The 22338-nt window shown below is 47.0% G+C and overlaps 1 protein-coding gene across 1 annotated transcript in view; it reads left to right on the top strand.

Annotated features, from left to right (window-relative positions):
- Positions 1-22338, top strand: part of Tarbp1 (TAR (HIV-1) RNA binding protein 1) — a 48594-nt gene that overhangs the window by 6878 nt on the left and 19378 nt on the right. Inside the window, exons 5-15 of the mRNA XM_048800382.1 lie at positions 296-444; positions 1376-1428; positions 3377-3474; positions 5641-5776; positions 6284-6380; positions 6636-6725; positions 11818-11956; positions 13969-14068; positions 14786-14958; positions 18987-19084; positions 21842-22003. Coding sequence (XP_048656339.1) covers positions 296-444; positions 1376-1428; positions 3377-3474; positions 5641-5776; positions 6284-6380; positions 6636-6725; positions 11818-11956; positions 13969-14068; positions 14786-14958; positions 18987-19084; positions 21842-22003 — 1295 coding nt within the window. The remainder of the gene's footprint in view (positions 1-295; positions 445-1375; positions 1429-3376; positions 3475-5640; positions 5777-6283; positions 6381-6635; positions 6726-11817; positions 11957-13968; positions 14069-14785; positions 14959-18986; positions 19085-21841; positions 22004-22338) is intronic.

Below are 22338 nucleotides of genomic sequence, written 5' to 3'. Positions count from 1 at the left end.
CCAGGGTTTAAGTAGAGGAGTGATGGTTTCAAATTCCAGTGGTCATAGAGCTGGTTGAAAGCACCCCAGATCTGAAGCTCCCCCATGCCCACGTGGGGTAATATTATTTTTGTATACTGAAGCATGTTTCACATTTGTTTGTAGTCCTTTAAGTGAACACAGAATTCTGAACACCAACATTATTTTGGTTATTTAGCAGACGCCCTTGGATGTGGTAATAGTAAAGCGACGTGTCTGTGCACATATCTGTGTGTGGACAGAGCCCAGTGTTAGCATTAAACGTTTATCTCCACAGGCTGCTGGCTCTTTCACCCCTCCTGGCACATGTGTGTTTATAAAAGAATGTTTGAAAGTGAGAATAAAATCCTGACCAAAGAAGGTGTTCTCCACTTTCTGGAGCTGTATGAATCTGAGTGTCTTCCATTTTCACCAGACTTTTCTGAGGTAACACACCTTCTCCCTCCTCTCTGCCTTGCCAGGAGAGGGACACGCACTTGTCGTGTCACCATGGTCTCAGGAAAGCGCTTGGGACTCCATCAGTGACCTCCAGTTACAGAGTGCACACAGCAAACCCTGTTTCTCTGAACGTCCCTACCCTGCTTGGGAACAGCTGTGTCGTCTGTTGACACATTGACTGGGGGCTGCCTGCAATGTGGCCCTTGTGAGAAAGTAGTCCTCTGCCATCGTTCTTCAGACTCCACTGGTCCAGAGTGTGAGAGTTGATGTTGACGCTTTTGCGCGACAGTGTCCCCAGCTGTGTTGCTGCCCTGTTTTATACAGAGCTGGCCTCCTGGCTTCACTCCTTAGAGTCTGTCCTCGGACTATTAGGAGCCACACAGTGGAGCATGGCATAATCCCTGTGACTCAAGATCCTGCCTTGGGGCACGTAAGCCCCTTTGATTGACAGGTGGCCTGAGTCATTTCTTCCGATCACCTGGGTGTGTGCTCTGTTGTTGGACATGCATCCTTTTTCTGTGTCTCCTTCCCCATTCACATGAGCTTGCTTTTTTTTTTTTTTTCACTAGTGTCAAGTAGGATTTGGGGATGTGAATCTCCCCACTGAGCATGGGGCTCAGTCCTCCCTGAGTGTCTCTGTTTTTCTTGTTACTGTCTTTGTTTCCCAGGTGTCTCTTCTTTCTGACCCACAGTGTGAACTCTCTAGTGTGCTGTAGGATTTTATCGGGTGGGAAAATTCTGTCCTTATTTTGTCATTCTGGTAGAATTAGGGTACCCCCAGGACCCTCTGAGTTCACTAATGCATGAGAGTCCCTTTGCTGACCACAGTTCTTCTGCCTCCCCGTGGGCCCCAAGGGGGGGGTGTCACCTTCCACACATGCAGTTACAACTTCACTGCCTACCTCTCTCTCTTTTTCAGTTTATTATTGGACCATTAATGGATGCCCTTTCAGAGAGCTCTCTCTATGGCAGGTAAGCATTCTGTCACCTAGAAGTAATGCAGAACGATGTATTGACATATAAGTTTGACATTATGAAGCATGACCAGATTGTTTAACCTGTTTGATGTGTAACCTGTGTTGCCTTATGGAAAATCAGCATTTTTCTCCTAAATCTTGTAGTACTGTATTTGTGATTTTTCTAGCCTTCTATTATTTACATCACATGTTCCTTCTTGCTTGTTCCTTTTACCGTGAACTCTTCCATTCCTGGGCTTTTGAGAGCCATATTTTATATAGCTCACTCTCTTTCCCTGCTCCTGCTTTCTGCCGCTCTGAAAATTGTGGTGACTTTGGCCAATTAACACTTTGAACCTTGGTTTTTTTTTTTTTCTTTTAACTTTTTCTTTTCCCATAAGTTTCATGCCAGTAGAAAAGTTCTGGGAATTATATTATCTTCATCCTTGTTCTCCAGATGTTAATGTTCCACCACGTTTGCTCAATTGTTAACCTCTTCCTATGTGCGTGCGTGTGTGTGTGTGTGTGTGTGTGTAGCTTTTTCTTTGTCTGTTTGCTGACCAGAGTTAGCCATCTAGATTTGTTTCATTAGCTGTCCATCCATTCATCCACCCATCCATCCATCTATCCGTTCATCCAACTGTCCATCCATCCATTCATCCATCTACCTATCCATCTATCTACTGCCCATTCATCCACCTGTCTATACATCCATTCATCTGCCCATCCATCATTCATCCATTCATCCATCCACCTGTCCATCCATCTGCCCATTCATCCATTCATCCATCTGTCATCTGTTCACCCATCCATCCATTTATCCTCCTGTCCATTCATCCATTTGCCCATCCATCCATTCATCTACCTGTTTATCTATCTGTCTATCTATCCATCCACCTGTCCATCCATCTATCTGTCCATCCTAAGAACCATGGATTCATCCCAGTATATCCAATTTCAGTCCAGTACTGGAGGGTCACTTCTGACCTTTTTCCTTTCCATGTTTGACAGTGACTGTCACATTTCATAAGATGTCCACTTATTTGCCACTTCTACCTTTTGAGAAAGTTAGCTGTGAGTAGTATTGGTCAGGGTTGTGCCTTGGCCTTGTTTTTTGAAGAATTATCTGTTCTCCTAAATTATATCTTAAAATGCCCTGCTTTTGAATTGTGTTGTCTTTCTAATGTCAACTAAATTTAAAGCTCAAGTGTTCTGTTCAGTATGCTGCTACACAGAAAATCCCCATGCCAGTTTCTTTAAAAGTCTCTGGTGTCAGTGCCATGTTATGCTGATTCTCAATGTCTGTGTATAAGTATTAAGGGAGCATGGCAGTGTTTGATGTGCTGGAGAGCTTCAGTCTTTGCCCGAGTCTTTGCTGTGGGTCATGCTCTGAGCTGAGTGCAGCTGAGGAGCAGGAAGGTCAGTGAGGGAGTCTCAGTGCTGCCAGGAGTGGACATAGCTCTTCCCAGCGCTGCAGGGTCCAGTTAGCAGACAGTGCTCCTGGCTGAAGCACGGAGCCACTCTAGCAGACGTCATTTATTACTGAAGTCAGTCTTTGCTATGAATGTTCTTTTATTTCAGGCCTAAAAATTATAGTCATTGAATTCTATGTTGGAAGCAATAAAATAGAGTTTACATTTGCCATTTTAGGCTGCTGCTTTTCAAGGGGCTGTTTAGCTAGATGCATAGGGACCAAGTGGAGGCTGTCGTGGCGGGTCCTGCCTCCCCAGCGGGGTGTGACATCTGCCCACCTTCCCACGAGCCCTGTCATTTCTGTAACCAGAAACAGCCTCAGAATTTTGCTGAAGAATACAGGGCAGGTTCAGAAAAAGCAGGTTTTCTTTAGTGTAGAAAGACTAGTTTGTGTAGAAAGACTCTGGGGCCGAAGTCTGTGTAGACTGGATTGCATATACTCACTTGTAAGTGGATTTAAATATGTTTTTTTCTCCCTTCTTTGTCTGTAGGTCCCCAGGCCAGCTGGTAGGAAGTGGTTCTCCATTGGGATTAAAGTTACAGAAGTTTTTAGTCACTTATGTTTCTCTTCTTCCAGAAGAAATAAAGAGTATGTGTCAGAAAAGAGGTTTTTCAACTTTCAAACACTTTACCTGTTTCTTGATGTTATCAGCTTGTTGGTGTGAGCACTGCCATGTTACCTGTCATTGGTGCTCTCTAGGACGAGCCACGGGTCACGGTCACCCAGGATCTGTCTAAGCCAGCAGGTGCTCTGCCTTGGCAGATATGGCACTGGGGTGCTGGGATGATCAGCCTTTGAGAGATGGGGGTGCTGTGCTTGGTGGTCTTCTGTGACCTTCCGCTCTTCAGTTCAAGATTAGTGAACTGTATGGAACAAAGACAGGCCCTGGTTGTAAGGAACACTTATGAACAGAATATCCATTGTGGCCGTTGTCCTGCAGTAGACACTGGCTTAGAAAGATAAGAAAGAATACATGTGTTTTACAGGAGACCTGTGTCCTAGAAGCCACCCTCCACTCAGATTGGAGGTTTGCTCTTCTTTCCAAGGAAGTGAGCGGTAGCAGGCGCAGGTACCGTGGGCGTCCCTGATGGAGCAGCCGGATGCTGTGCTTTCAGGTCCTTCCTTCAGTCCTGCTCCATGAGCTAGAAGGTGACCCAGGCTGTGGGATCCTTATTTGTCCTTTGTAGTTAATCTGCAAGCGAGGTGACCAGATGACCAATGATATACTCAGTTCAAAACTCAGGAGAAAGGGAAACACGGTCTGTTTCGGTCATTATTAGAAGTTTACAGAAAGTCAGTGGTTTCGCTTGCTTTTTTAAAACAGATGGAGAATTCAATTTGGAGCCCTGCTTTAGTTGTAGTGTCTGGCCTCCAGCCACCCGCATGGGCCACACCCCAGTGCCACCAGGGGGGGTCAGGGTGCCTGGCATTCATGGCTCAGCTGGGCTTGGTAAGTCCATGGGATGAGCATGAGGCACCTCACTGTCTCCTGGCGTCGTGAGTGAGGGTTGGCCATACCCTGAGGTTTCATGAACTTGGTCAGTGTGCCCACAAGAGAGTTGAAATCTTTGGTCACGGTTCTTGGTGATTTTTTTTTTTTTTGCAGTCACAGTTTCTGTGAATATATCTAGTTTTGTGTTGGTTACTTTAGAAGATATGAAATACATATAACCCCTATGGGCAATTCCGAACTTTCTTAAAGTCCTTCTGCAGTGCTGATCTGAGAAAATGATGACTGTCACTAACTGCATGGCCCTAGGGCCTTGGCTGACCCCCCTCAGTCCAGAGGAGAAGGAAGGAAAGCACCATCCCTGAGTCTTGGGAGAGAAGTGTCGGAGTCCAGGGAAGCAGAACAGGTCCACGAGGAAGGTGTACTGTTGAGGCCAGGGTCAAGCCGGCCTCCTGCTCCTGCCAGCTGAAGCCTTACTGCTAGTTTTTTCAAAAAGTATACCTGCATGGCGACCCACATCTCCACGGCGCCATGGGTCTCATCTTCCTAGATAGGAAGGAAACGGAAAGAATGCGGAATCTTTCTTTTTTTTTTTTAAGCAACAACAGCTTCATTGAAATTCTCAGTGGCCCTTTCACAGGCTCGGTCCTGTGTTGTTAGTTAACCAACAAGTGTGGTTGGTTGTCCTCACACTTGTACGACCGCCATCCTGATTCCAGAGTGTTCCATCAGCCCCAAAGCAACCTCTATGCCGGTAGCAGCCCTCCCTCTCTCCCTCCCACAGCTCCCGGCAACCGCCAGCCACTCTGCTGCTGTAGCTGGACCCGTGCGGCAAAGTGTCCCCTCTCCCTGAGCCATGTTTCCGAGTTTCATGCAGGTGTTACCCTTCCTGCCCGTGGCTGGCTCATGCCGCCATGTGGGCAGTGCCCATCTTGTCCATCCCCTAGTTTGCTGGCAGTCACTCGTGTGGTTTGTGCCTGTTATTCTTGGTTCTCTTGGACCAGAAACCAACATTCTTGGTTGTTCCTGGAAGTGGAGTTGTGGAGTCATAGGGTGCGTCGATGGTGTCTTGGGGAAGCCCACTCTATGCGGGTGGCTGCTCCGTTGGCACGCCCGCCCATGATGTGCACAGGTCCAGACTCCATGCCCCCCGGGTGCCCTCCAGGTCTCTGGAGCCCGCCACCTTGCTGTCCCCGCAGGTGTGGAGTCACCCTTGGGGTGGCATTGCGTTTCCCTCGTACCTTAGGGCACTGAGCGTCTTCCTGGTGCTCTTTGGCAAAGACGCCCTTTCCCCCTTCTTCCAGGTGGCTTTCTGCTCAGGTTCCTTCAGAAGATGACAAGCAGGCACTGGTGTGCGGTTCCTGTGCTCTTTCTGTCCAGGGCTCTGGCGAGTGTCCCACGGTGCAAGGCCCTGGGCGTGGAAGGGCTGTTGGCCCTCAGGTACAGGACTGTTTGTTTGCCTTTTCTGTCCGTGTTTTTCTCTGTCCTCTAGTCTAAAGCATGTGGTTCAGTCAATGATTTCACTCTATGTAGTTGAGCTCACTTTGTTTCATGAATTACTAATTTTAAACGGGTACAAGATACGTGTTCTTGGACTTTGACCATTTTAAGGCCAGCAAGATTTTTTTTTTATTGGTAAGTATGAAACTAAAGATAAAATATCAATGGATAATATTGATTAGAGTGTGTTTCAAAAAATGTAAAATTCATACTTTAAAAGCGTCTTTATTTTTAGTCTTATTTTTAGAAGAGATTTGTTTCATACTGAAATTGAACTCTAATGGGAAAAAAAACAGCTCTGAGGTTCTGTTGACCTTGACTTTCCTCATTAGCAGTTGTAAAATTATATCAGTAGTCACTGATGGTCAGCATTATCTTTGGAGTGTGGGAAGGGCTGCCCTGTGTCTAGGTGGCGGGTGTGGAAGGGTCCTCTTTGTTTGGTGGCAGGGACGTTCTTCGGTGCACCATGGTCACACACCAGGTCCTGCTGCGGGGTGCGGCACAGTGCTATTTACTTCAGGCGGCCCTGCGTTTGGTGGACGTGGTAAGTGACCCTCCATATTCCCTTTGTGGGTCTGTTTCAGGGCGTGGTTGTGGACAGGAGTAGCAGCCTGGCCCAGCATCTTCAGCAGGGTGTGGCTCCGCAGGCCCTGGGAACTTTGGTGAATTTACCCTGTCCTGGGGATGGGAGGCCTGTGTGCAGAGTGATTAACTGGAGATGCTCTACCTTAACCAGGTCACGTGGTGATCACCCATTCACTAACAAATACTAAACAGTACTCTTCAAACTCCTGCCTAGGAGCAAGTGTCCCTTGGCGACGTCTCTGCGCTCCTCGTGTCTCTGAGACAGGAGGAGTCCTTAGGACGAGGAACTATGCTGTGGGCAGAGGTAAGACCGCACTTGAGCGCTTCAATGCTTTATAAACTCACTTTCTAACTGAATTTGCTTCTGACTATTCATGTAGGATGCCAGGATCATGCCAGGATCAACCTGTGGCCTGCCAGCAGGGACTCTGTGGCTCTGTGTGTGGTCCTCTAGTGGAGCTGGGGCTGCAGGGGAGCTGGGAGGGTCCCTGACCAGGTGCCATGAGGATTGGGCCACATCAGTCCCCACAGCATGAGCAGCAGGGACAACTCTCAGTTCTCTCAGGTAGTGGCCTCTGCCTGACGTTGGGGTCATTGGTAATTCTCCTGACTCTGGGTCCTAGTGTTAGACTCCCTCCTCCCCTGCATGGCCCAGACTACTGGGAAGCTGCCCTTCGAGAGGACAAGTCCTTGACCTTCCTGGCCTGGAAGCCCTGCTGCCGCTCTGACCACCTCTGTTTTCAGGGGACTCTGCAGGGCTCGACTGCTGCCACCGCCTCTTTTTTTTTTAATGGGACTTAATTCACACTATTAATTTACTGATTTTAGCTCTTATTTATTATATACTTGCTTGAGTTCTACCTTTTTTAAGGGTAGGAGCCATACATTTAAAACATGTCTGTTCAGTGCCTAAGAGACCACTGAGGAGGAGTGATTTCCTTTTGAGGGCCGTTGTGACCATCATTTATGGAAAGGAATGAGGGACCTGCCTGGATGGTGTGACAGGAGGTGTGACACACCTGCCTCGGGTGCAGGAGGATGAGTTGATCCCAGCGTGTGGCAGAGGAATGAAGGAGGGCTTTAAACACTAAGAATTTACTCTTTTAATTGTGATGCAACTAATTATATGGAATTAGAAAAAATATAGAACCATATAAATAAAACAAAACCACCTGTAATGTTTGTTGTCAAACTGAATCCATATATTTTGGTTTGTTCCTTAATTTTATTTCCCATGAACATATGTACTCTTTCTTGCTTTTTGTTTAAGTGTTTTTTGGGTTTTTTTTTGTTACCAGAGGTTAAACTCAAGGGTACTCAACCATTGAGTCACATTCTCAGCACTTTTTTGTATTTATTTAGAGACAGGGTCTCACTGAATTGCTTAGTGCCTCGCTTTTGCTAAGGCCAGCTTTGAACTCATGATCCTCCTGCCTCAGCCTCCCGAGCCACTGGGATTGCAGGTGTGTGCCACTGTGCCTGGCTAATCGTGTATTTTTAAAAAGATGTATTAATATATTGTTACATAAAATATTCCTACAGTAATTAAGATTGTACCATTTTGAATTTTATTTTTTGTTTTCATGTATCTGAGTATTTTGGCATGTTGCTAATAATCTTGTGATATTTAAAAATTCAGTTGATGAAATATTTTGGTTTTTAATCAGCTCTCCATTGGACTGGCTGCAGTTTTTGCTCTCATAAACACACTGAGTGTGGCACTTTCCCACAGGCTTTGACTTATTTACACCTCTCTAGAGGGTGGGTTCGCAGGATTGGCACTGCTGGGTCTCAGCATCTTAAGATTCTTGCAGGACAGAGGGGAGCCTGGGGGTCTGGAGGTGCGTGTTCACGTTACCACACAGCCCGCAGGCCTGCACGCCTCCCCCTGGGAGCTCTCACCTCTGGTAGATGAGCATGGTACTTGCCGTTGTCATTTGTCTCTCTCTGATACCTCATGTTTTCGACACTGTCATGCTTCTTATTTTTCATATAGCCTCTGTGAATTGTCTGTTTCCATCCTTCCTGCATTTTCTTTTAGGGGTTTTAGTGTTGTTTTTTTTTTTCTATTTGAATAAATGCTTTTTTTTTTATATTGAGGGTATTGATAAGTTATATATCTTGCAAATAACTTTTCTTAGTTTGTTTTTATACACTCAGCTTCGCCTGCCTGACTAGGTAATGAATCTCCATGGTTTGAAGACTGAAATCACTGGCCAGGAGCATCTTGCTGGTCTTGCTCTTCTGCCCTGCCTATCCCTAAAGAAGTGGTAGCCTCTGATGCAAACTCTGCGTGCCACCCTTCAGACTTTAACTAAAAGCGCCTTCATGAGTTTTGGTCAGCATGCAGAGGCCTTTCTCACGCTGTGCATGTATAGTGTCCCCTGGGTCCTTGTGCTCTCTTCTTTCAGCCCCCCCCCCCACCCCACCCCATTGCTGGGCTCCTGTGTTGACCAGTCTTTGCTTTTACAGAGAAGGCTGCCTGGGTGATCTTGTTGTTCACTTCTGCACATCTGCCTGTAGGACAGGTTCTTAGGAGTGGGATTGCTGGTAAGGGAAGTGCATATGTGGTTCTGGGGGTACGGCCATGTGTCCCCCATGAATGTGTGTTAGTTTTTTTAACCACAGATAGAGTGGCTGAAGATAGCATGTGTTTGTTCTTACTCACTGCTGGGGCTTAGTCAATTTCATGGGCTGAAACCAAGGTTCTCAGGGAGAACCGTCTCCTCACCCCAGCTTCTAGAGCTGCAGCCCTTCCCCTCCCAGCCCAGCAGCCCAGCACCTTCAGATTTCTGGCATTCATGAGAGCCAGGGGGTCCTCAGGTAATGCAGGGCTCCTTCCTGGAATCCTCCACTGAGTGATGGCCTGAGACCCTTTTCCCAGAAGGTGACATTCACGGTTTCCAGGGATAAGGGTACTGCTGTGCCATCCACTGCAGACTGCTTGGATTTTGCTTTGGACACTTGAACCTTCTCCAGGCTAGTGGGAGAGAAAGGTCATCTCGGTGTGATTTTGTGTCTGTTGAGGTTGGACACTTCTTCATCTTGTTTTAATTATTAAATTTTTTTTTTAAGTAGGAAAATTTTAAAACCCTTAAAGAGTCTAACAGCTTTCATGTATCTGTCCCCATACAGTGCCATCACTACTATGGCCAGTTTTCTTCACCTAGGACCTCCCTTTTCTTTCTTCCTCTTAATTATTCTGAGTCTAATCCTATCAGATTCTATTTCCTCTATAAGTATTTTGGCCTGTATTGCTAAAAGATAAGGCCTAAGAATAGCCCCTCACACCTAAAAAACTTGAGTGAGGGGCAGTGGTTTATTTCAAATACCCAGTAAACGAGTCTCCTGTCCTTAGGTCCAATAGTTGAAGTTTCTCTTCAGGTGTCCCCATAGGCCTCGCCCTGCAGTTGGCGGGTCTGGTTTGCACACTGTGGGCTCTAGTCCACCTGAGTTCATCTTGCCCATCTTGCCATCTGTGTGAGCCTGAGGTGGGAGTTGGAAAGCGCATGTGTGGCTTTGAACTTGTGATCCTCCTGCCTCAGCCTCTGACCCCCTGGGATAACAGGCCTTTCTGTTTTATGTTTTTTGTTTGTTTGTTTGTTTTAATTAAGGATCCACGTTTTTATTTGCTCCACTTAATTTTGGGTTCTGTAATTCATTCACATCTGCTTCCGTCCTCCTCCTCCTCTCACTTTCCTGTAGCTGGCTTTGCTGATCTCCTGATGCCTTGAATTCATTTACTGAGGACTATTTACCACCCTCCTCTGTACATGAGGCACTCTGCCAGGCAGCAATAGAAATATGGTGGCTGTCCTTGGATGCTTATAGTTTGGTGGCTTGTGGTTAAACCCAAATTTTATTCTATTTTTTTTGTTTTGTTTAATAATGAAACTACTTATATACTCAATCAGTACATGTTTATGTATTGAATTGTCTATGTGGCTATAACAAAATACCTGAGACTGTGTACTTTACAGAGGTCTTTAGGCCCACAGTGCTGGTGGCTGGAGGGTCCAGACAGCATGGTTCTGACATTCTGAAGAGGCCCCTCTGTCTGTTAGAACATGGTAGAGGAATGGAAAGGGAGCTGGCCCAGGCAGAAGGGCCATATCTGTGCAATGGCTTTGCTGTATGACTGCCTGCTGTCATGAGAACCCACTCCATGAGACTGGCACCAATGAAGCCTTGCTGATTGGTCATCTTCCATTGAGTCCTACTCTTAGAGTTCCTACCCTCTCAGGGCTGCCCCGGTGGGGTCCTCCCTTGCTTCTGTCACAGGAACCCTTGTTGCACATTCAGGCCACACCCGCAGCCTGGCCTGAGTGTCTCTGGCCGTACCCTTGACTTTGTTATGTATTATTATTATTATTATGTCAACAATCTAGTTATTTTGCCTCTTTACATGTAATTTTGGATGACCTTAACAGATGCAAAAAAATTTTTTAGATGATTTTAAAAGGGAGATTGATTACATAATATTTTCATTTTTTGTACCAGGAGTTGACTCAGGGGCTCTTAAACACTGAGCCACATCCCCAGCTCTTTTTTATTTTTTATTTTTAAAGATAGGGTCTCACTGTGTTGCTTAGGGCCTTGCTGAGTTGTTGAGGCTGGCTTCGAACTTGTGATCCTCCTGCCTCAGCCTGTGACCCTCTGGGATAACAGGCGTGTGCCACCACGTCAGGCTACTTCCTTCATATTTGAACTCATTTATTGAAGTGTACATGAAGAAAGACACTGTAAAAACATATTTAAGTTCGCATTTAAATTCATATTGATTAATGTTCAAATTCACAGTTACATCTGATCAGAAATTAATTGTGAAATCCTGTGACTTTTATTTTTGCCGGACTTCTAAGAATTGTAATGGAGTAGGGCTGCAATGGCATTTCTCTTTTAAATCAGTATTTTTTAATATGTATACATGGTAGAATAAGCTTGTGAGAAGGGTAGGAAACTTTAGGTACAACTTTTATTTCATCAACTCTTACATTCTTTCAAAAGTAAAAGTTCTTATTTTCTTATAGGAAGCTGGAATGAGTCTTAATTTTTGATTGTGATTTGTTTTATATAATGTGCTATTTTGTATAAAGACATTGTTTAAGAATGCTTTCTTGGAAGGTATATTTTGTGTGGGACAATTCGTTGTTAGTGGTACAGACACTGTTGTGCCAGGTGGTCAGCCGAGTCTCACGCTGAGCCACCAGCTGTATGCACAGTGCATGTAGACTGTATGCAGTCCTGCGCTGTCTCCTGAGAGTGTCACGGGGCTGTTGTACTGAGGACTTAACGTTCAGTTTATTGTGGAAGAAAGAAGCTGGCTTAGGGACACCAGCGAGGCTGTGTTCAGGTAGGGTTTTGAAACAAGCCATCCATTCCGTGTCCCCTCCCAGCTCTGCGACTGGCTGCGTGGGAACGAGCGGTACTTCAGGCAGCCCTCTGCCAGTGGCTCCCAGGGCCTACAGGAGGCATCCTTGACCACATATGTGAAGAACCTCATCCAGGAGTATGTGAGGTCCCCTGCCTGGGAAGGTGAGTCTGAGGGCTGTGTGTGGACCGAGCCAGATGCTTTCCAAGAGTGCTTCACTGGCCTCTCAGATTCTGATTTGCTGAACTTGAATTTCAGTCAGATCAAGTGAGTCGCAGAAGTTCTGCCCCCCGTTTGCACTTCAGCTGTTCTGAGACTTGTGATGTCACACTATTTCAGATTTCCAGAAGCTGCTGAGTCACCACAGTAGGAATTGGACACAAAGACACTTTAGTTTTCATTAATAATTTCTATTTCTCACATATGGTAATTTTCCCCCATATTTTTTGTGGCTGTGTTGTAGCTGAACATAGCGGTGGGATCTGTCATCACACAGTGTGACAACGTGATGTGGCTAGTTCCCTCCCCAGTGTTCCTTCCCTTCCTCCCTCCCTCCTCCCCCTCTCCTACACTGGTCTCCCTTCCATTTTGATGACCCTTCCCCCCTTTTCCTTTTCCTCTCTGGCTTCTGCACATGAGAGAAAACATGTGACCCTTGATGGTTGGAGTTGACTCATTTCACTTAGCACGGTGGTCTCAAGTCTGTCCATTTTCCTGCAGGTTGACATGATTTCATTCTTCTTTATGGCTGAATAAAATTCTGGTGTGTATACCACACGTTTTTCATCCATTGCAGGATCCCTAGGCTGGTCCTGCAGTTTGACTACTAAGTGGATTAATTTATTCTACAGCACTGATCCTGGGAGCTAGATGTATAGATGTGTTTTGGAATTTGTGTAATGGAAAATACGTGGATACAGATTGATGTTTCTTGTTTTCAGAATTTTCCTTTAGCATGCACTGATTACAAGAAACAGTTTTAGAGAAAACTTTTTTTGAAAGGATGGTATTGTTAATTTTTTCTTTTTATCACATACTTAGTGAAGGCCAGGATCTGGTCTGTGTGTTTGCATGCTGGGGATCAAGCCCAGGCTTCGCAGGTGCCTGGCAGGCCCTCTGCCACAGAGCTGCATCCCCAGCCACTGAAGAGCAGTTTTATAAAGACCCCTTCTTTGGGGATAGTATGAGAGAAGGAGTCTTGGCAGGCTCATTAATTAGAATTCTTTTTATATTTCTAATGCTTCCCCTTCATTAATGTCATTAGTGATAATTTGGTAAAATTGCATCTTTGAATTTAACTGTGTCTTAAATTTCCTTTGTTTCAAACCAACTCATTCATTTGCTGATTTTTCTAATCTGATCATGGAATAGGTCTTAAATGATCAGATAATTATCCTTTCAGCATGCATGAGTTTATCTTTCTTGGAACATTTCTCTCTGTTGTGCTTTTCCTTGAGAAAAGAGGTGGGTGGAGGCCTGCAGCCTGGCCTTCGGGCCTCTGCTCTGCCTCCCCTCTGCCTCCTCTGGCTTCTCCTGTCCTCTTTCACAGTGTCTCTGGGGAAATATTTTCAAATGCTAATTTCTATCTTAAGCATTTTCCCTCATTCTTGTGTGGGTTGCCTTCAGAGGCTTCCTGGAGGACAGACTCCTCTGCTGGGCTCCTGGGTGTCCTGATCCCACCTGTTCCTGTGGGGCCATGGGGGTGTGCTGGGCGTGCTGTGTCCTGGAACGGGCAGGCCCTCCCCTTGCAGAGCCCTGGCTGCTCTCCTTGTCTGGAGGTCTTGTTTCCCACCGAGCTGGTCCTTCTCAGCTGTCCAGTCAGCTCCTCTTCAGGGAGCCTGCTCTTGCTGCCCTCCAGGGCAGTGCTCTGCTGCGGCACCTGCTCCTCTTCTCGGGGCTCTGGTTCTGTGTCCTTCGTAGTGTGTGATTGCAGCTTTCCTCTCATGCTGCCTGTAGGTTCCCAGGTATGGGGACCATGGTGTGGTCAGTGTGCGGCATGCAGCACACGTGCAGCTTGGTTTTGTTTTCACGAGCACGTGATACTGACCCTCGGGGGCCATGGCTGTTGCTCTACTATAAACATGAGAAGGCACTGTCACTTAGCTGTTTTGCCTCTGAAGCAGCATCTCTGAAGGGTTTTGTTAATGTCTTGCAAACCTTGACTTCTGTCCCTCAGCAGGAGAAGGCAGCCTCGTGCCTGATGGGCTGGAGGCCCGGCTGACGGCTACAATGGTCTTGCTGGCAGTGGATGTGGAAGCAAAGAAGGCCCAAAACAGGTAATGGACCTGGTGACAAGAACACCCATCAGATGTCTGACGCGTGTTCAGGCTCTTCAGTGCCTCCTGTAGAGCTGGTCCCAGAGTGTCCCAGGACTGGGCCACGATATTGGTAACACACCGAAGTGTTTAAAATTAACAGCCAGTACATAGGAAAGGGGACTTACTGGTGCTTTTAGGTTTCTAAGTTAAACACTAAATTAAATTTAACATTTTAATGTTTAATTAGAGAAGGTAAAAACCCCTGGTTTTCTACCAGCATTAGAGGATTGGGCTGTGGGAGGCCAGCGTAAGATTGGGGGGAGGCATTACTGGATCTGACTCCTTTGTAAAATACATAATTTTAAAAAAATGATAATAAGGATAAAGCCACGTCAATTTTTTTGTACTTTTTAAACACATCTGCTCTTCTTGACTAGTTTGTGTCTTGCTTCTCTGTGTCATGGAAGCAGGCCCTCAGGATGACTTATACCTAAGTTGGTACAGGTTCCCCAGGGCCTGGGGGTGGTAGCCGTGGACCTGCCCTGTGCTTTCTGCTCTAGAGAATCACTATACTTGAGAAAGTAGAGACTGAGAGATTCACTGTGGGTACTGGGTGCTTGGTCATCCGTAGGGTGACCTTGTGTGTGACTCGGCCAACCAACCCCCAGAGTACAGATGGGAAATAACCCCTGTGCTTTGGAGGTGGTTGACTTGGGCATGTTTTTTCACGTGTAGTGGAAAGCAAAGGACACAGAATGTGTTGGGGCTGTTCTTGGATCCCCTGCTGGGAGCCCTGGTGAAGTTCAGTACGAACGCCTACGTGCCGGTGCCGAAGACCGACCGGTGTCTGCAGCTGCTGCTGACGTTGTTGCACACATGCATGTTGAGAGGCTCCGGCGCCCAGGAGGGTGAGGACCGTGTCCTGCTCAGTGGGCGCTGCATTCAGGAGAAGGAGAGCATCTCCTGGGGGGTGTGGGCATCAGGGAGCTGGGGCTCCAGTGAGTGACAGGTACTGGTCGCGCTGCGTGTTTAAGTGTTTCATTTGCTTTTTAAAAAAATGTATGCTTTTGCTCATTAATTTCCAGACCACTGAAAATGGTCAATCTGTCACATCTGGTTAGCAGGGTCCGTTTCCAGTTGCCACCAAGCCAGATGTTGTGGGAAGCAGGAGGCTGAGGCGTGAATGAGGGGGTGATCCTGTACTTGCTTTGCTTCCAATGGTGTAGGAAACACATGGTGTGGGTGAAGGCACCGAGCACACTGCTCTGCTCCAGCTAAGATGTATGGGCGAGCGGAGACCACGTGGCCTTCAGAGATGAGAGTTTTGATGTGTGAACCTCAGCTTTCAACCTTTTCTGACCAATTGCATTTGTAATTTTAGAAACTTGCTATTTAAAAATTCATTGGTATTAAGTTAGTGATATTGATATGATTAGATTTGAATGCGTGTTTATGAAATAGAGTCTGGTATCAAAATTTTGGTATCCTCTCTAATAGGAGCAAAACCAGCTGCTGTGAACAGTCACTTGTCAGATTTTTGGCTCCTTCAGAGAATTGGTTTGGATCCTTTCAACATGTCCTGACAGTGACTGTCCTTGGGTTTTCAGTGCTGGGTGGGGTCACGTGCCTTTGAAAAGTCCTGGCAATGCTCGATACAAGTGAGCGTGTGGGGTCATGTGTCCTGGACGCACAGTGACGGCCCAGCCTGGGCCCCGGGCCCGCCCTGGGCGAGCTGGCCTGCTGCTCCTCAGGCCCCCTCCACGACCCTGCTTTGGCTTTTCCTTTTTGCCTGCATGCAGTTTGGAAAAGGTTTTTCCCACATATGCTTGGTGCTCTTTAATGACACTGATGTTCTTTTAAAACCACTTTATGGAGGTGTGATTGAGATGTTAAAAAGCTGTACAATTTCATGGGCTTGGGGTGTGTCGCACCCAGGGAGCCACCCCACTTAAGCCACAGAAGTACCCGGCACCCCCAGGTTTCCTCTGCCCTGCCATTGTCTGTGACGGGAGCACTGTGCAGTGCTGACCCTGCACACGGCAGGTGTGGGACACAGCCAGGGGACTCCGGAGCCATTTCAGGCTCAGAACTGTGGCTTGAAGCCAGAGCCCAGGCTGGGGCGTCTTGTTTCATGGCTTGTCTCTTGCTCTGCGGGCTTCTCGCTCACTTCTCCCTCATCACTTTGCACTGAGCATGTTGGTGCTGCTGGTGTCGTGGGGACTCATCACTGAGGCCCAAGGAAGGAGCCTTTTCCCGCTGTTCTTGCTGTACCTTTGCAGTTTGGGGTCTCCTGTCTGAGCCTGCGGGCGTCTTGGTTGGTTTCTTCAGGGTGAGGAGGGGGCATTCTCATGAGTTTCCTTCTCTGGAAGGAGGCGCTCAGGCTTTATCACATTTGGGAAGTTTTGTGTTTTTTTGTTTTTTTTTTAAGTCAAATACTTTTTTAGCACCACACCTCACCAGTGTGGAAGACAGAACTCTCCCAGCGGGCCTCGTGGCAGTGTCCTTAGAGACTGGCCCCCTGGGCACGCCTGGGTTTGACTCTGCGGCTTCCTTTTCCCTATCTGAGGCTTTATAGAAACGGCGTCTTTGGATTCGAATTCACGTGGTAGATTTTCTTCTGACTTCTATTTAGACCATTGTATTTGAAGCGGATTTCTTACAGACGGCATGTGGTAAGGGCCTGATTTTTTAATCTATCCTGATAGTCTCTCTTTTAATTGATGTAAATCATTTGCATTTCTTTATATTTTTCATTTTTTTTTTTCTCCTTCATTGCCCAGATTGGCCCCTGGCTCCTGGGCCCATGTGGTACTCTCACCTCAGCCTCCTGAGGAGCGGGGATTCTGGGCTCATGCCACTGGGCAGGGCTGCCCATTTGCTTTTGATCTAATCATTTTTGTGTCAGGATTTAGGTCTGTCACTTTATTTTTTGTATTCTGTTTATTTCCCTTCTGTTTTAAAATTTTTTTTCTTTCCTTTCTTATAGCTTCTTTTGGTCAATTTGAATATTACGATGTTTTGTATTCCATTTCAGTTTGTCCTACTATTGTGTTTATGCTAAATGTTCAGCTATTTTAGTGCTTGCTGTAGAATTACAATGTACATACTTTCTGTAGTCTACTTAGAATTAATATTTAATCACTTGAAGTGAATATAGGAATTTCCCACCTTATTTAGGCTCCTTCCCACTCCCATCCCCTTTACAGTTGCCTCCTATTTACATTTGTGCAGAGCTGTTTCAGACGATGTTATCTTTGCTTTCAGTTATCAGCCATTTTAAAGAACTTGAGAAAAGAAGCTGCCATTCACTGGTGCTTGCAGGTTTCCTTTGCTCTCCTTCCATTCTTGATGTTCAGGTGTCCCTGTGGCATTGAAGCCCTTTTGTTTGAAAAGCTTCCTGTAGTATTTCTTTTGGAACACTTTGTTGGCAATGAATAATACTAGTTTTCCTTCATCTGAGGATCTCTCTGTTTCACCTCCTAAAGGATACTTTTGCTGGGTATAACTTTGAAGGTTTGACAGATCTTACCTTTCAGCAGATTGAATTGTCAAGCTGCTGGCCTCTGGCCCCTAGGGTGGTTCAGAATCTCCCCTCCTATGTTATTTCTCTCTGCTTCCAGCATTACTGCTTCATCCCCAGTTTTTAGCATGTGGTTAGGTGTCTGGGCAGGAGTCCTTTAAGGAGGGGTGGTTATCCTTTTGAAATTCCTGACCTCCTTCAGTCTGTAGATTTATATCCTTTATCACATTTGGGAAGTTTTATTTGTTTGTTTGTTTGTTTGTGTTTAAGTCAAATACTTTTTCAGCACCACACTATTCCTCTTGTCCTTCTGGGTCCCTGATGGCATGAGTGATAGATCTTTGTTATTACCCCACGGGCATCTGAGAGTCTATCTTTTTTTGTTTTTAGATATTTTTCTGTCTGTTTCTCAGATTGTATATTTTTAGTGACTTATTTTTAAGTTCATTGACTCCTGTCTCTTCTTTTATTTCAGTTATTATACTTCCTAGTCTTCAAGATTTCTGTATCTCTTTGATTTATCTGCTGAGACTTTCTGTTCCACTTGTTTAAAGAGTGTTCTGTTTGCTTGAAGAAGCATTTTTATAAGAGCTGCTTTAATAGTTTCATATGGTCTGTAGATTGTCCTTCCTGTGAGCTGAGACTCTGTGGTTTCCTGGGAAAGTTCTCCATTTTACCCTTGCTGTTTTGACTGTCATGGTCTGGGACCATGGGTCTCATTTGAGTCCTGCTGCAAATGCTGCTTTTGCTCAGCAGCCATTTGATCCAGGAAGATCCTGGCCTCGTGTTGTTACCCAGCTCTTGTGGGTGCTGATTCTACCCCTCAAAGTGCTCTCTGGAGCTGCCCGTCACCTGTCTCATCCTGTGGCCCTGCTGGGGCTGGGCTGTGAGGTGTCCGTTGGTCGGTGCTGGAGTCTGTGGTGTGCGGTGCAGCGCCTGCTGCGGGTGAGCAGGAGCACAGAGCTTAGTGGCCACTTCCCGGGCTCCTCCTCTCTGCAGCCTCCCGAACACTGGCTCTCCACTTCCTGGGTCTCTCTGTTCATCCTCTGACTAGCTCACTACGGCCCTTGCTGCACTGCTTTCCTGCTGCTCCTGGGTCTGTTGCAATCATAGATGAGCAGAAGGAGGTTTCAGGGGGCTCCCTGACCATTAGGGTCACTTCTTTCTGGATTGTGTGCTGCCCTGAGGATGTGTGAGCATTTTCCCTAGGCCCACAGCTGCATTCAGTGTTCTGGGGCGTGTCCCTGGCCATTCTGCCGAGGGCTGTCCCTCTTTGGTGATGGTTTGGGTATAGATGTCCCTGGGGCAGGAGTGACCACAGGAAAACACTGTCAGTTAAGGTTACCCCAGGTCGTACTGATGTTCTGTTCCAAGACGCTTGCTTCTGTCATTGTAGCCAGATGCTTTTCCCTACAGATGAGGTGTCCATACTTCTGCAGAGCCTCCTCATGTCCGCCTCAGAGAGTGTGTCCGAGTTCATTCTCAGGAGACTCACCATGGACGAGCTCCGCACCGTGAGTAACCTGCCTGTACCTCCTTTCATGTTCCCATTGGCAGTCATTGTACTAACCCGAGGAGAAAAATTGCCTTCACATGATAGTTTCTGAAGAAGCAGCAGAAACGGACTTTGGAGCTTCCTTGTCCCCCTTCCATTGGTGTCATGGTCTGTGACCTGGCCACTTATGTAGCTCCTCTGAGCCTCAGTTTCCTCACCTGACAAATGGAGACAGTACACCTATCTACTTCCCAGGGCTTCAGGGAAGTCGTTTTAGGTGGTGCGTAGTGGTTGAGGTACTCCACATTCGGTGCACATCTGGTTTGGCAGGTTTTGTTGGGACCAGGGCGTTGGTTATTTTTTTAGCTCTGTTGGTTGTTCTGAGCCACAGGGAGGCTTAGGAACGGTGGGTTTGGACTCACGCTGCTCTGTGATCGCTGTGTCTTTGCTCTCCCTGTATTCCAAAGAGTGGGTTCTTTCCAGGACATCTAAAAATAGTAGAGTTTTTTCCCTTTCAGGAATAGTCTGAAAAATAACCGATTTTATAGAAACATCCATTCATTTTTGTTGTTGTTTGACACCTGTTGGGACAAATGTTGAAGTAAATTAAAGCTTAGGTTGCCAAGAAAGTGAGAAAATGTACTTACTTAAAGGACTTTTATTTCAGAGTCCAGTTAATCACTTTCCAGTGTGAACAAGTGTGAAAAAGTAGACAAACAGGTTTGGTAGGTAGGCCCAAGGGTTTGTGGCACAGAGCTGGGGGTGGTGTTTACCCACAGCTGTAATTCACGCCCACGTCTGAATTTCCAAAGGGCGTTTAATGAGGCAGCAATAGTATTGTAAGTTTTGCACTAATATGATTTTACTATCCTCAGTATTATTATTATCATTTTAGGATTTTTAATTTTTTTTTTGGACAAGAGCCTTTTATTTTTATTATAAATATTTATTTTTTAGTTTTAGGTGGACACAATATCTTTGTTTTATATTTATGTGGTGCTGAGGATCAAACCCAGTGCCTCATGCATGCTAGGTGAGCACTCTCCCTCTGAGACACAACCCCAGCCCCATATTTTTACCTTTTTATTATTGGAAATTTTCAAACATACACAGAAGACCTGTCATGCACCCTTTACATAACCTAAATGTTTTTGTTTGGATTGCAAGCTAAAAATAACTTGAGAAAGGGAAGGCTTAATGTTATTTTCTTTTACTCACAAAGATTTTTAAAAAGTCAACTCTCTTTATGATAGTGCTGAAGTCTTTTGAGAATTTACTCTTTAATAAACCAGGTGTTACCTTACCAGTGAAGTGGGAGCTCAGAGCTCAGTGGATGCCCTGCTGTCTCCTGTCCCCATCCCCATGGCTCGGCCCTGCACTGCCTGGTGTCACAACAGTTCTTGGGTGTCTCATGACCGAATGAGGTCATGAGGTGGCCTCCTAACAGGGCTACTGTGGAAGGGTGACCATCTGCGATGGTACACGTAGCCCTGCGTGGAGGAGGACAGGGCTGGCAGATGGGGCAGCTGTGCAACTGCCTGCTGGATATGCCCGCCTGTGCCCGGGACCCAGGCTGCTCCTGACCTCCCTCGCCCACAGCACTGGGCAGCCCCCAATCACTCCTGTGCTATTGGCAGGGTGTTGTGCTGCCGGTCTTTTCTGGATTTTCAGCCCCCCTCCCTGCCCCTCGCTGCCCAGGCCCTCTCAGTCCCACACCTTCCACCCCCGTGAGCTCTGTGTGGACTTCACCCTGTTCTGATCTGGCTTTTATCTCAGTAGGACAGACATGATGAGATTGTCTGTGACTGCCCTGAGCTAACCCTAGCCAATAGGTCCCTGTCTGTTGACGTGATCCTTGGCATGTGGGCTGTTTCTGGCCACCTCTAGACTGTTGCCCATCCTTACTGACGGTGAATCCTGCTCCCGATTCCCCTGAGCCCCTGGTTCCCTTTCTTGGTGGAATGTCCATCCTCTGCTGTGTGGACTTTGGAGCTGGTGCTCTCCAGAGCTGGGCACTGCCCCTCTTCTCGTCCCAAGTTGCAGCTGCACAGGAGGCCCTGTCTCCAGCCTGCACTGCCCTCTGCCCCCCACATTGGGCAGCTCAAGTAGAGGTTCTCTGGTGTGCCTGTCGAGAGCCAAAGCCCCTGTCATTCCTCCTTGGGAGCTTCTCCAGGCCCCTTCCCAGAGGAAGCACCGGACCCTGCCACTGTTGCGCCAGCACCCGTTCCACTCCTCGTCCTTTATTCTGCAGCACATGTGACAACTGTTTCCTCCATGGAACTGCTTCCCGGGACCCAGCAAAGCGCCAGACAGTTGCTCAGTGGAAACAGATTAGATTGACGGGTGTTTCTGTGCTGTGGAGGCTTCCTGTGGTTGCACAGAGTCTGTTGGGTTGAAATAATGACTAAGGCCACCACTTTCTCTCATTTCATTGTTTTAAAACCCTGTGATGGACAGGTGTTGCTGTCTACCTGTAGCTAAGGACGCTGGGCCTGAGGAGGTGAGGTAGCTGGCCCCAGGGTGCAGAGCTGGTGTGTGAGCCTCGTGTTCTTACCTTGAACACAGCACGGCAGTCCCGTGCACATAGCTTGGCAGGACATCGTCTCGTTTGGGTGTGGGGACAGATGATGCCCTTGCTGGTGAAGTGGCCTGACAATCGCGTGCAGTCGGTGTGCGCAGGGCCTGGGAGGCTACAGGGAGACCCGCCTGTCCTGCTTGTGTGTCCACACTGCTGCAAGCCAGCCTGTGCCCGCATGTGTTTTAACACTTGTTCTAGGTTTCAGATCTCGACCGTTGCCACTTGTACCTGATGGTCTTAACTGAGCTCATACATCTCCAGCTGAAGTTGGGGTGGAAAGCGGGTGCCCCTATCTGCAGAGTTATTTCTCCTTTGAAGAACGCATGCATTCGGCACCTTCAGGAGACCGATAGTGGACAGGTAATCTCTTAGACTAAAGTTTTGTTGACAAGGCACACTGGGAATGCATGTTCTCTTGTTATGCAGTATTTTGAAGTCACAGAAAATATTTGCTGAGACTTAGTTGTTAAAATAGTGCCTGCAGGTGACAGTACTATGGAAGCCAAGCCCTTGTCCCAGAGCAGTGGAGTGCTGGCCCTGGCAAGCAGCCAGCATGGGCTGAGACCACACAGAGCCCACCATTGCTGGCATGGGTCTCAGGTGCTGCAATCCAGGGCCGAGGGAGGCCAGAGCACACTGGCCTGTCCCCTGCAGCAGCCCATCCAGGCCCTGCAGATGCCGCTCCACACAGTGCT

This window comes from Marmota marmota, unplaced genomic scaffold (assembly GCF_001458135.2).
Source record: "Marmota marmota marmota unplaced genomic scaffold, marMar, whole genome shotgun sequence".
Classification (NCBI taxonomy): domain Eukaryota; kingdom Metazoa; phylum Chordata; class Mammalia; order Rodentia; family Sciuridae; genus Marmota; species Marmota marmota.
Note: the sequence above shows the minus strand (reverse complement) of the source record. Positions and strands in the feature narration are given on the sequence as shown.